Raw genomic sequence first — 11,138 nt, 5'->3', positions numbered from 1 at the left:
GCTAGTTCTGTGTCACCCTAGGTTATGACTGTTACATGATGAACCGCATCCGGCATAATTCTCCATCGATGATCCATTGCCTACGAGCTTTCCATATATTGTTCTTCGCTTATTTACTTTTTCGTTGTTATTGTTATCATCACTACAAAATACCAAAAACATTTCTTTTGCTGTCGTTACCTTTTGCTATGTTACCACTATTATCATATTACTTTGCTACTAAACACTTTGCTGCAGATATTAAGTTTTCAGGTGGGGTTGAATTGAAAACTCAGCTGCTAATACTTGAGAATATTCTTTCGCTCCCCTTGTGTCGAATCAATAAATTTGGGTTGAATACTCTACCCTCAAAAACTGTTGCGATCCCCTATACTTGTGGGTTAGCACCGGCATGGTCTCGGCCAGGCCGAATAAAAAACGTATCTTAATCAAGATATAGATCATAGCATCAAATTCAAGACTTCATAACTTTTCTCTCACAAAAGAAATTAAATGAGGTTGTTTTAGATACAACATTAGATATAGTGCACTTGGACTACTCACCGGATATAGCCTAATATATAGTGCATTGGGACTTCTCTTAGATGGACTTTCCAAGATGTCGTGTGGCTGGCAAGCGAGAGGTTGGGCTATAGAGCAGGAGGTTCTTTCCAACCAGTTACCCATTCTCGAATTGCTCCAAACCAAGCACGCTTAACTTTAATGTTTCTTTCGGATGGACTCCCGGAGAAGAAGATGCACCTTGTTGATACGATTAGTCTATCACTCTTATTATCCAGGATGTCACATACACCCCCACTCAAATAAACTAGTGTCCTCGTCGGCCGAGAAAAAACGTTCCCTCTTGGCACATGGTTGTGCGTCTTGTCTGACACATGTGTCGTGTTGTGTTCTATGACGGGTGACACACACACACCATGCATCACATGTCCGTGTAACCACGAGGGTCCGCTCTTATACCAATTGTAATGCCCCGGCTGAACCCACCGGTTCACCCATCAATTCCCGGTCATGTGTTTGGCTACCACCCAGGATCTAGACCAGCCTCACACACCAACAATAATCTTTTCTATGCATTTTGTCCCCACTCGTGTGCACCCAGAATCAACTTTTCAGTCGATCACTCATCCACAAATTGTTGCGAAGCATGCTTACTTTTGAGATTATGGGCTCCCGAAAAAGAAGATGCGCCTTTTCATATGAGACCTTTTTTGGTTTGGAGGAATTTTATAGGATATGATTCTTATAGGAATTTTTCTTTTAAAGTCCTTTGTTCCTATTCCTACATAGGATTAGTTCATATCCTTCATATTTCAAAGGAAAATAAACATTAGCCTATACTCAATGGAAAAAATTCTATGATGTGAACCAAATGACATTTCTTTTCTTATTTCTATTGATATGAATTGAGATACATGTCATCTCATTTTCTCCAAATTTCCTATTTCTATGATATTCATGTCGTATGAACCAAAGGAGTCATAAGTAGTCTATCATTCCTAAGCCAGGATCTCACACATTTGCAATTGTGTTCCAAGGAACTGCATTGTCTTGTTTGTTTCAAAAACCCAAATTTTCTGGTTTTGCTATGGATTTTTGACCTATTGTACGAGGCACCTTTGTCATTTGGTAATCAATCAATCTTGCCGTTTCAGAACCAAATTCAATCAATTGGATGAGTCAGCCTCGGTTGACCATGCTGCAGTTACACCATTCGAACACAGAGACTCTAGGTTAGGTTTACATGGGCCAGTTTTCACAAAAATAAAAGATTTGCATGAGCCAGCCATAACGAAATGTAGAGCGACAAAACTGCCTTGCATGTTGCTACATTATTCTCTCCAGCAACCTCGGTACACAACAACAACTTGATGGGGCTATGCAGTCAGTCCTATGTACATACGCAGCGTGAGCCTTTTGCTCATCTAGACCTCAAACGGCACACACTTTACATCCAACAGGGCAAACCAAATTCAATCAATTGGATGAATCAGACTCGGTTGACCATGCTGCAGTTACACCATTCGAACACAGAGATCTAGGTCAGGTTTACATGAGCCAGCTTTCACACACCCAAAAAAAGGTTTACATGAGCGACAAAATTGTCTTGCAGTTGTTGCTACATTATTCTTTCCAGCAACATTGGTACACAACAACAACATGATCGGGCTATGTATACAGTCCTATGTACATACGCTCTCTCAAGCGCGAGCCTTTCGGTCATCCAGACCTCATACATCACACACTTTACATCCAACAGGGCAAACCAAATTCAATCAATTGGATGAGTCAGCCTCGGTTGGCCATGCTGCAGTTACACCATTCGAACGCAGAGACTCTAGGTAAGGTTTACATGAGCCAGCTTTCACACACCAAAAAGGAGTTTACACGAGCGACAAAATTGCCTCGCATTTGTTGCTACTTTATTCTTTCCAGCAACATCGGTAAACAACAACAACATGATGGGGCTATGCAGTCAGTCCTATGTACGTACGCTCTCTCAAGCACGAGCCTTTCGCTCATCCAGACCTCATACGGCACACTTTACATCCAACACTCATCCATACCTCATACGCCACACTTTACATCCAACAGGGCGAACCAATTTCAATCAATTGGATGAATTAGCCTCGGTTGACCATGCCGCAGTTACACCATTCGGACGGAGAGACTCTAGGTCAGGTTTACATGAGTCAGCTTTCACACACCGAAAAAAGGTTTACACAAGCGACAAAGCTACCTCATAGTTGTTGCTACATTATTCTTTCCAGCAAAGTCGGTACACAACAACAACGTGATGCAATCAGCTCTATGTATGTACGCACTCTCAAGCGTGAGCTTTCGCTCATCCAGACCTTATAAGGCACACATAACCAAATTCAATTAATTGGATGAGTCAGCCTCGATTGACCATGTTGCAGGTACACCACAGACCTTATACGGCACACACAACCAAATTCAATCAATTGAACAAGTCAGGAGTCAACCTCGGTTGACCATGCTACAGTTACACCAGAGACCTTATACGACACACACAACCAAATTCAATCAATTGGATGAGTCAGCCTCGGTTGACCATACTACACCACAGACCTTATACGACACACAACCAAATTCAATCAATTGGATGAGTCAACCTCGGTTGACCATGCTGCAGTTACACCATTTGAGCACGGAGGCTCTAGGTCGGGTTTACATGAACCAGCTTTCACACACAAAAGAAGGTTTACAAGAGCGACAAAACTGCCTCGCAATTGGTGCTACATTATTCTTTCCGGCAACGTCGGTTCACAACAACGTGACAGGACTATGCAGTCAGTCCTATGTACGTACACTCTCTCAAGCGCGAGCCTTTTCGCTCATCCAGACCTCAAAGGCGAGTTGCGGTTGCATCATACGGGCACATGCACTTTATATCCAACAGGGCATCATGTACATAACTCTGCCGGCACGTGAACCGAAAAGTATACACAAAACACATGTGGCAGGTCTTGTTATCTTCGGCTTCATCACTGGGGTATCTTCGGTACAAACCCCGGCCGGCATATCATACATTTGGAACACAGCGAGCTAACTGGAACGGATTGAAACATATCATGCTGACAACCTTGGATTCGTAGCATAGCTAGCTCTAACAGCCCATTGCGAAACGTTAAGGAGGCCGCCGCTCCATTGCCTCGGGCCAATTTGCTTCGGATGATCTGTGTTATAGTGCACTTCTAAAACAGAACTAGCCATTTGTCTGAGCCTGTCTGTTCATGACATCATGGTAGTACAAGAGAACACACATTGGCTGCCCAACTATGCTGAAGAAGAACCAAAATATCATGTTGCCCACCTGTCAAGTTCAACAGGGCTCGATGTGTCAGGGGAAACAATGGAAGACGGAGAAATTTTGCAGTGAGCATGGCATACCATTGTGTTCTTGAACTTTTCTTGAAGATATTTCGTCAAGAATAGCAGGGGAATCTGGGAACGACAGACATGAACATCAGTCAAATGATACAAGTGGATATTTAGAGATACCGACAACAGCAGTTTAGAATAACTAAACCGGCACCAATCACAAATTTGCATAGTAACAGCTCTTCAGATTTAAAGCAGCAATGGGGCTGATCCTACACCAACATATGGACGCCGGCCGCCTGCCCAAGTGCCCAGTGATGGCCTAAGAGAAGTGCTGCCTGTCACAGTGTCGGGCTGTTGAACTGTTGAACGACAGCCTGGACAGCTGTTCTTGATCGTTGGCCTATTTTTCCTCTTAGGCTTATTATTACGTCACATGGAAATGTTTAGAGGAGTGGAGATAATCAGTTCTGCTAAGTGAAGATGGCTGTATTGTATATTTTGTATTAAACCTTCACAAAGCGACAATTGCAAATTATCTTCTTTGAGATTAATTATTATCTAAGTTTGTAACAATAAGCATAGACATGTATATGGGCTGTTATTTTTCAAAATAAGCTGCAGTGTTGCTATCTCTAAGTCTTGATACACAGAATTTTTTGCATGTGACAAATTTTATGTACTAAATTGTCTGTTGTTTATATGCTAGACTATCTTTGTTATCGAATTTGCATACACAGAACTAATCTATTATATATGCAGTCACGCACAGGGCATCAACTAGTATCGAAGATACTGTACTGATCTAGTCCAAGAAGATTAAGAACGAAATACAAGTGTCCTTCAAATCAATACATACCTGAAACATGATTCCAGAAAACGCCCATAATTTGAAAATGTGGCATGGAACAGCAATACATAGCTGCAAGTTGACAAAGACAATGAAATGAAGGTCATATGTGAGATGGCATACCAGCTTCTTTCCTTTTCAATGCAAGTATAAACGTGCAGCAGAAAATGTGCCAGGATTCAAATTTCCATGTATATATCTTTGATTTTCCCAGTAGAACTTTATATCGAACCTAGATCATTACTCAATAAAAAAGGGAACCAAGCCATTTCCACTCTAGCTGGTGACTGGGAAAAATAAAAGAATGATAGCTAGGGGCATGTAATGTGGAACACTCAAATATGTGTGGTACCTCATGAAATACAGCTGAAACCAGAAATGCGATGAGAATGGCACAACCCTGCAGTGTAGATTCAACATGAATTTTCATAAGTATGTATTTCAAAAAACAAAATTAGCTCTATTCTCAACAGAAAGAACCACACAAATCTGCAAAGCAAAACGCACAATGAATAATATTATTTTTATCTACACTCATTTGCTAAGTGAATTTCAGGTATTCTGCTTGACCATCCATGCTATATCCTGGCTTTCAAATGCGCTCCTTATCCATGTTGTTCTACCTTCGAGACTCATCACATGTTGCTGATTAGTCAACGTGCATATTAGTTAATGTAGTCTCACAAAAATGGATATTACCATGCAAAAGTCCTAGGCCAAGAGAACAACACATTATCAAGTATTAACATCTGTATTCTCAACGTCAGGTATTTTAAATTGGGTTGATAGTTCTCTGGTTAACCACGCTAACAGTTTATCTGCACTAGCAGATTTCAGTATGGTGAGTGTTCTCTATATAACAATGGTGAACCAACCAAATTTCAACTATCACGCAGGATCCATTTTCCACGGGAATGAAAACAAAATGTAACACGGAAAAGAGATGTGGTATTTTTTTATAATCTGGCCACCAGAAGGAATAACAGGTGTATCTGAATAAATTACCTTTGACAAGCCATTCCTTATGCATGGAAAATATATATGGCGAACGATCCACTTATGAACAGGCTGACATGTAGAAAATTGTCAGGGAAGGATATCATACTAATGACAATTAAGAAATAACATTATGATAATGCCAATCAATCAGACACTATCTCAGGCTTATGAACATGTCTCAGCTATCAGCTGGGAGGAAATTGCCAGTTAGTCCAGAACAACTATTCTTCAGGATGGGTGAGAAGATTACCATATTCCACATTCTCCAGTACTGAGATAATCCCCCAAAATACCGCCAGATTTAAATGCATGGAAATTTAAACGGTGTCAGCTCCATCTAAACTTCTCTAAAATAAACAAGATAAACTTTGAACAGGCCTTTCACCTCTTCAACTGTTTTGGCATTCCACCAGTCCTTGTAGAATTCACGATCACCAAAACGGAGGAGTTCGGCAAGAATATTCAACCTGTATACAAAAATATTGAATGGAAGCTGTAGAAGCCACGCATTTGAAGGTTGTCGAGAACTTAATTTTACTGTTGCGATAAAACTATGTTTCTCAAATAGTTAACCCATTTATCAAATACTGTGTTCTATACATTAAAGTTACAGATATGTGATCGCGTGCATGAGGCAACCATCATGACATCAGTAAGTTCAGTACTGTAGAAAATCACAATATCCAATGGTACTGTGTCTTTATAGATGTGATGTACCCAACTGGTAGAGCCAAAGGAAAAAAAAATAAAGTGACAAGAGAAGGTAATCAAGATGCTTACCACAGATGGAAAAAGGAATAGAACATACAAAGCCATACATATAATGTTGGCACTGACAGTTTCAAGACTCTCTCAATAGCATCCAAGAAATTTCCTTTTAATGGATGCTTGGAATTCTGCACAATTGGATTAATGTACTGCCAAAAAAAGGAGTTAGGTAATTTCAATACAGAAACTATATGTATAAAATTAACGTTAGGGATCACGTAACAGGCACACTTGCTCAATTATGAAGCCCATCAAGCCTGTAAAAACTACGCATTTTATAAGCTGCCGAGTGACCCAGCCTTTCCTAGTAAATGCTGTCCGGGGATAACTTGGCTGCATAATGCAACAGAATGGCATCAGAAAAGCCATAACTTAACACTGATGTAACTAGTTACATCCAATATAATTAAGTAATACGAGTAACATGGAATCAGAAGAAGAAATGATACACACTAGCCCAAAAATAGCACCTGGTAACAAAGTGTTGGGGCCAACATGAAATACACAACACTGTTGATAGTTGGGCCTTTAATGTTTTCCTCATCGATAGAACTGCCATGTGTAGCACCCTATTACATAAAAAGGGGAATTATTATTGTGAACAGTGAACAAAGAGGAAATATTCACATTCATGTTAGAAATTATTAATCTGGCAATTCTCTGTATAAGCACAACATGAGTAGCTACACAAATTAAGGTAATTATTTCCTTAAGTATTGACAGAAGCAAGATCATGGTCCAATCTTCTAGAAAGATTTACGATTAAGAGACACACAAGAAAAAAGTTCATTGGTCAACGATTTATTATCCAGATAATAGTAACACAAACGTTTTGGCAACACAAGTTGTATTAGTCCTCGATGTTAAGAGACACACAAGTTGTATTAGTCCTCGATGTTTTGGCAACTACAATTGCACTAAAATGGTAATAACACATTGCACTCATACCTTTTCAATACTTTGGGACAAAACCCTTATATCATAATTTGTATGAGCAAAAGAGACAAGCTTCAACCAAGTAATGCTTGCAATAAACATTAACACAAATCCAGATAATACTGCTGATTCACACCTGAAATACATTCAATGTAACTAAAATTCCATAATTTATGCAATAAAATACTATGTAATAACGTCTTATATTATGGGACGGAGGGAGTATCTTTTGAGGAAAAACTTTCTGTATAACCAGAACATTAACCAAAAATTAGTAGGCACAATGCATGACTTCAAAAATAATGCATGACCAGTATTAACATTCCTAAAATATGAGGAGCACCACTGTTTAACGAACAACAGTGACAGAAGTCAGTTATCAGATATCCTAGCTCCATTGTTTAACGAACAACAGTGACAGAAGTCAGTTATCAGATATTCAGACATGATAACGCGCAAGCATATGACACGTGGTAACTTTAAAGAGCCCCATACCTCCCCAATAGAACTTATTAGCAAGTCATGAGTCATATTTCTCAAGTGATCTGAATAACTGTTAAGAGTACGTAATGGGCCTAATGGGCCTGGGCTGGCGGTATAGCCCGTTAGTCTTAGGGTTAATTAGAGATAAGGGTCACTTGGGTCAAGTAAGCCTTGCTGGGGAGTCAAGTAAACCTCTCTATATAAGGGGAGGAGATGTATCAATCTAATCAAGCAAGAATTAAGAAGGAAATCCCTTCCCTCTTGCCCGGCCGTGGGCAAAAAGGCCCCCGTCCGGCCCTCTCGCGCCCTCCTTCTAGCAGCACCATAACAATAACTGACAATTTTTGTTTTCAATTTGCAAAGTAACAATGGGAACAATTTTAGATTGGACACTCAACCTGATGGCTCGCATTGATCCAATAGACATGTACTCCATCCGATCCATATTACTTGTCGCCGAAACGGATGTATCTAGACGTAATTCAGTGCTAGATACATCCGTTTGAGCGACAACTAATATGGATCGGAGGGAGATAATATTGTCAACGATAGGATATGAGAGATCGCCACATGAAACCAAATAGAAGAGTTATGTAGTCTCCTTTTAGCCAACCAATTTATATTGTTTAACATCCAACTTAAAAAAATAGCAATAACCATGTTTGAAACACATGGACCGAGTACATCTCCACATCATTAAATATAGAAAAAATGAATGAATGAACTGACTGTGCTTTTGTTTCCGAGAATGTAACTGAGTATACTTCAAACCATCATATACAAATTTCAAAAGTAGATGCATCCAAACAAACCCCAAAGCCAAAGAAATAAATATGCTTACTTAAGAATCACAACAACCGGATAGATAAGGACAGTGGTTGTAATAATTATATGGAGAAGAATAGACACCTGCAAGAGGTAAACCAGAGTCATGCGCAATTCACACTTAAAAAATACTGAAAAAGATTGGATTTTATGCTAAATTTGACCGTATGACAATGATGAAGAAACATAAAAAGAGCATAAATGAGCATAAATCTTGGATAAAGGCCATTCTGAAAAGAACTGATGATGGAGACTTCAGGAATGTTGAGAAACAAACTCACATGATCACGGATGAGCTTTCTTTGAGCCCACTTCTCGGTCATGAGTGCAGCAAGTGGGAAAATGGGTAAAGTGAGGCTGCAATTCACAGACTGGTTAATTGTACAAAGTCTAGTACTGTTTCATGAAAATTCCGACCAGAGCTGGGTGAGTAATTATACCTACCAGCACATCAGAAGTGGCCAATCTCCCAGCGATCTTGCACTAAACCAAAACCCAGCTCTTATTAATAGGCCATACTGGAGCAACAAATTTAGACCATGGTAACGTGTCAAGGCATATAAAAGACTATGCAGAAAGCACCAAAACTAAGTGCTCCTTCTGGAGGGGAAGTGATCAAACCTTCATTAAGTTCTCGATAATGAGCCTGCTGTTCACTGCAATCAGCACAACAATGCATAGATTCAGAAGACCTGCATGGCTCTGCAATCAAGTGAATAACTAAACATTTCAGGACCAGAATTTTATGTCGCAACCGAGTAATATGACATGCAAAACAACGAATTTAGTACGATATGTTTTGTACTTATACCCTAATGAATGTTTTAATATGGCTTCGATTATGTAATAATGCTCACTGGAGTTATGCGCAGGAACAACTGTGGAAAAATGTGATGTAGAATCATATACTCCCTCCGTTCCTAAATATAAGTCTTTGTAGAAATTTCACTATGAACCACATACGGATGTATATAGATGCATTATAGAGTGTAGTTCATTCATTTTACTCCGTATGTGGTCCATAGTGAAATGTCTCCAAAGACTTGTATTTAGGAACGGAGGAAGTATATATATATATACGTCTAAAGGAATAAGGTTGCCACCCAAAGAGGCATTTGACTGAAACTCATCTTGAAACCCCAACATTGTTCAGATTTAAATGCAGGCATGCACTGAACTTTGCGAAACAGATTAACAGCTATGGCCAGGGCTGCATTTGAGTGCGAGGAGTTATTCTGGGCATACGATCAGTTGGTCATTCTGCCCAACGTTGCATATTAGTTCCACTAAAGAACTTACTCATTCAGAGTACTGGTCCTCAGGATCTTGTGTCAAACTGGCACCTTAACATGTTAAAACCCTAGAGTGGCAAACAGATACTGAGCATGTGGATCACGACACCTCCCAATTAGCCCTGCATCCGCAGTTGAGTTACTAACAAAAGTCGACCCCCAAGGCCCCCAACACACTCCCAACAACTCTCTGTTTACTTCTACTGCTAGTACAAGTCAACGCCACACCAATCTCGGGCTACTTGTACAGGTCAGCACCTCGTGCACTCCGCCTGTCCATTTCAACACGCCAAGCCCTGCTAAATAGCAACGCGCCGGTGGTCCCCTAATAAATCCCAAAACGAGCAGAGGCTTTGACCTCAATCTGTCGCGGCCAAAAATTGAAACTGCACCTGTGTCTGTCTCAACTCAACATCCCTAAAATATAGCACTGCTGGACAACCGTAATTTGGAGAAAAGAGAGAAACTGTGGGCAACAGAATCGATGCTGGCCGGCTCAAACAAAGCAAAGCATATGTGATCATGGCAATCGCTGCTGCTAGAAAGGAAAAGGAAAACAAGTGGAGGGATTCGCGGCGCATACGTACCTGTCGGAAGATGGCGTCGGAGCTAAGCGGGCTCTCCTTGACCCGGCGGTGGGCGGGCGCCGACGCCCGGTAGCAGGGCATCTCGTGCTGCCGCTGCGGCTGCTCCTGCGGCTCCGCCTCTCCGTGGACGCCGTCGGCGGCAGGGGCGCGGCGGAGGCGGAGGGAGGGGTCGTCGCGATCGTGGGCAGCGGCCACGGACGGGGGCGGGGCCATGGGTGGAACTGGAGGGGAGGTTCCGGAAGGTTCGGGGCGGGGTTTTGGGTTTCGGTGGGCGGCCCGCCGTGGGAAGGGAGGAAGCTGCCGGGGAGGTGGCGGGTCTGGGTTCCCTTTTGACATGCGATGGTGGTGGCCGCCGCGCCGCGGCTGACACGCAAAAGCGGAAAGCGGAGGGAGGCGGCCGACTTGCGCGCGACACGTGCGCGGAGGGCGCGCGCCAGGCGTCTCCTGCCTTGCCTGGCGGCGCAGGTTCCGAGGCTCCGAGTCCCGAGTTCTGATCGGTGGACGGACGGCACGGCACGGGTTGTCCCTCTGTCCCGGTGTAGGCGTCCGCTC

General features: G+C 41.8%; 1 protein-coding gene across 1 annotated transcript; it reads right to left on the bottom strand.

The window, feature by feature from the left end:
- Window positions 1–3,094: 3,094 nt before the first annotated feature.
- On the bottom strand, window positions 3,095–11,138 carry LOC125520309 (diacylglycerol O-acyltransferase 1-2). The gene is made up of 16 exons (XM_048685202.2): window positions 10,587–11,138; window positions 9,329–9,409; window positions 9,152–9,225; window positions 8,989–9,064; window positions 8,724–8,791; window positions 7,412–7,535; window positions 6,934–7,032; window positions 6,695–6,796; window positions 6,476–6,612; window positions 6,081–6,162; window positions 5,946–5,966; window positions 5,702–5,764; window positions 5,049–5,096; window positions 4,706–4,768; window positions 3,916–3,969; window positions 3,095–3,838 (listed from the first exon to the last, which is right to left on the bottom strand). Exons 1-16 carry the CDS (start codon window positions 10,920–10,922, stop codon window positions 3,731–3,733), a joined length of 1,536 nt encoding a protein of 511 aa, XP_048541159.1. The 5' UTR covers window positions 10,923–11,138; the 3' UTR covers window positions 3,095–3,730.

This window comes from Triticum urartu, chromosome 7A (assembly GCF_056163025.1).
Source record: "Triticum urartu cultivar PI428250 chromosome 7A, HENAU_Tu73, whole genome shotgun sequence".
In the NCBI taxonomy this organism is placed as follows: Eukaryota; Viridiplantae; Streptophyta; class Magnoliopsida; order Poales; family Poaceae; genus Triticum; species Triticum urartu.
This window is presented reverse-complemented; position numbering and strand designations above follow the sequence as displayed.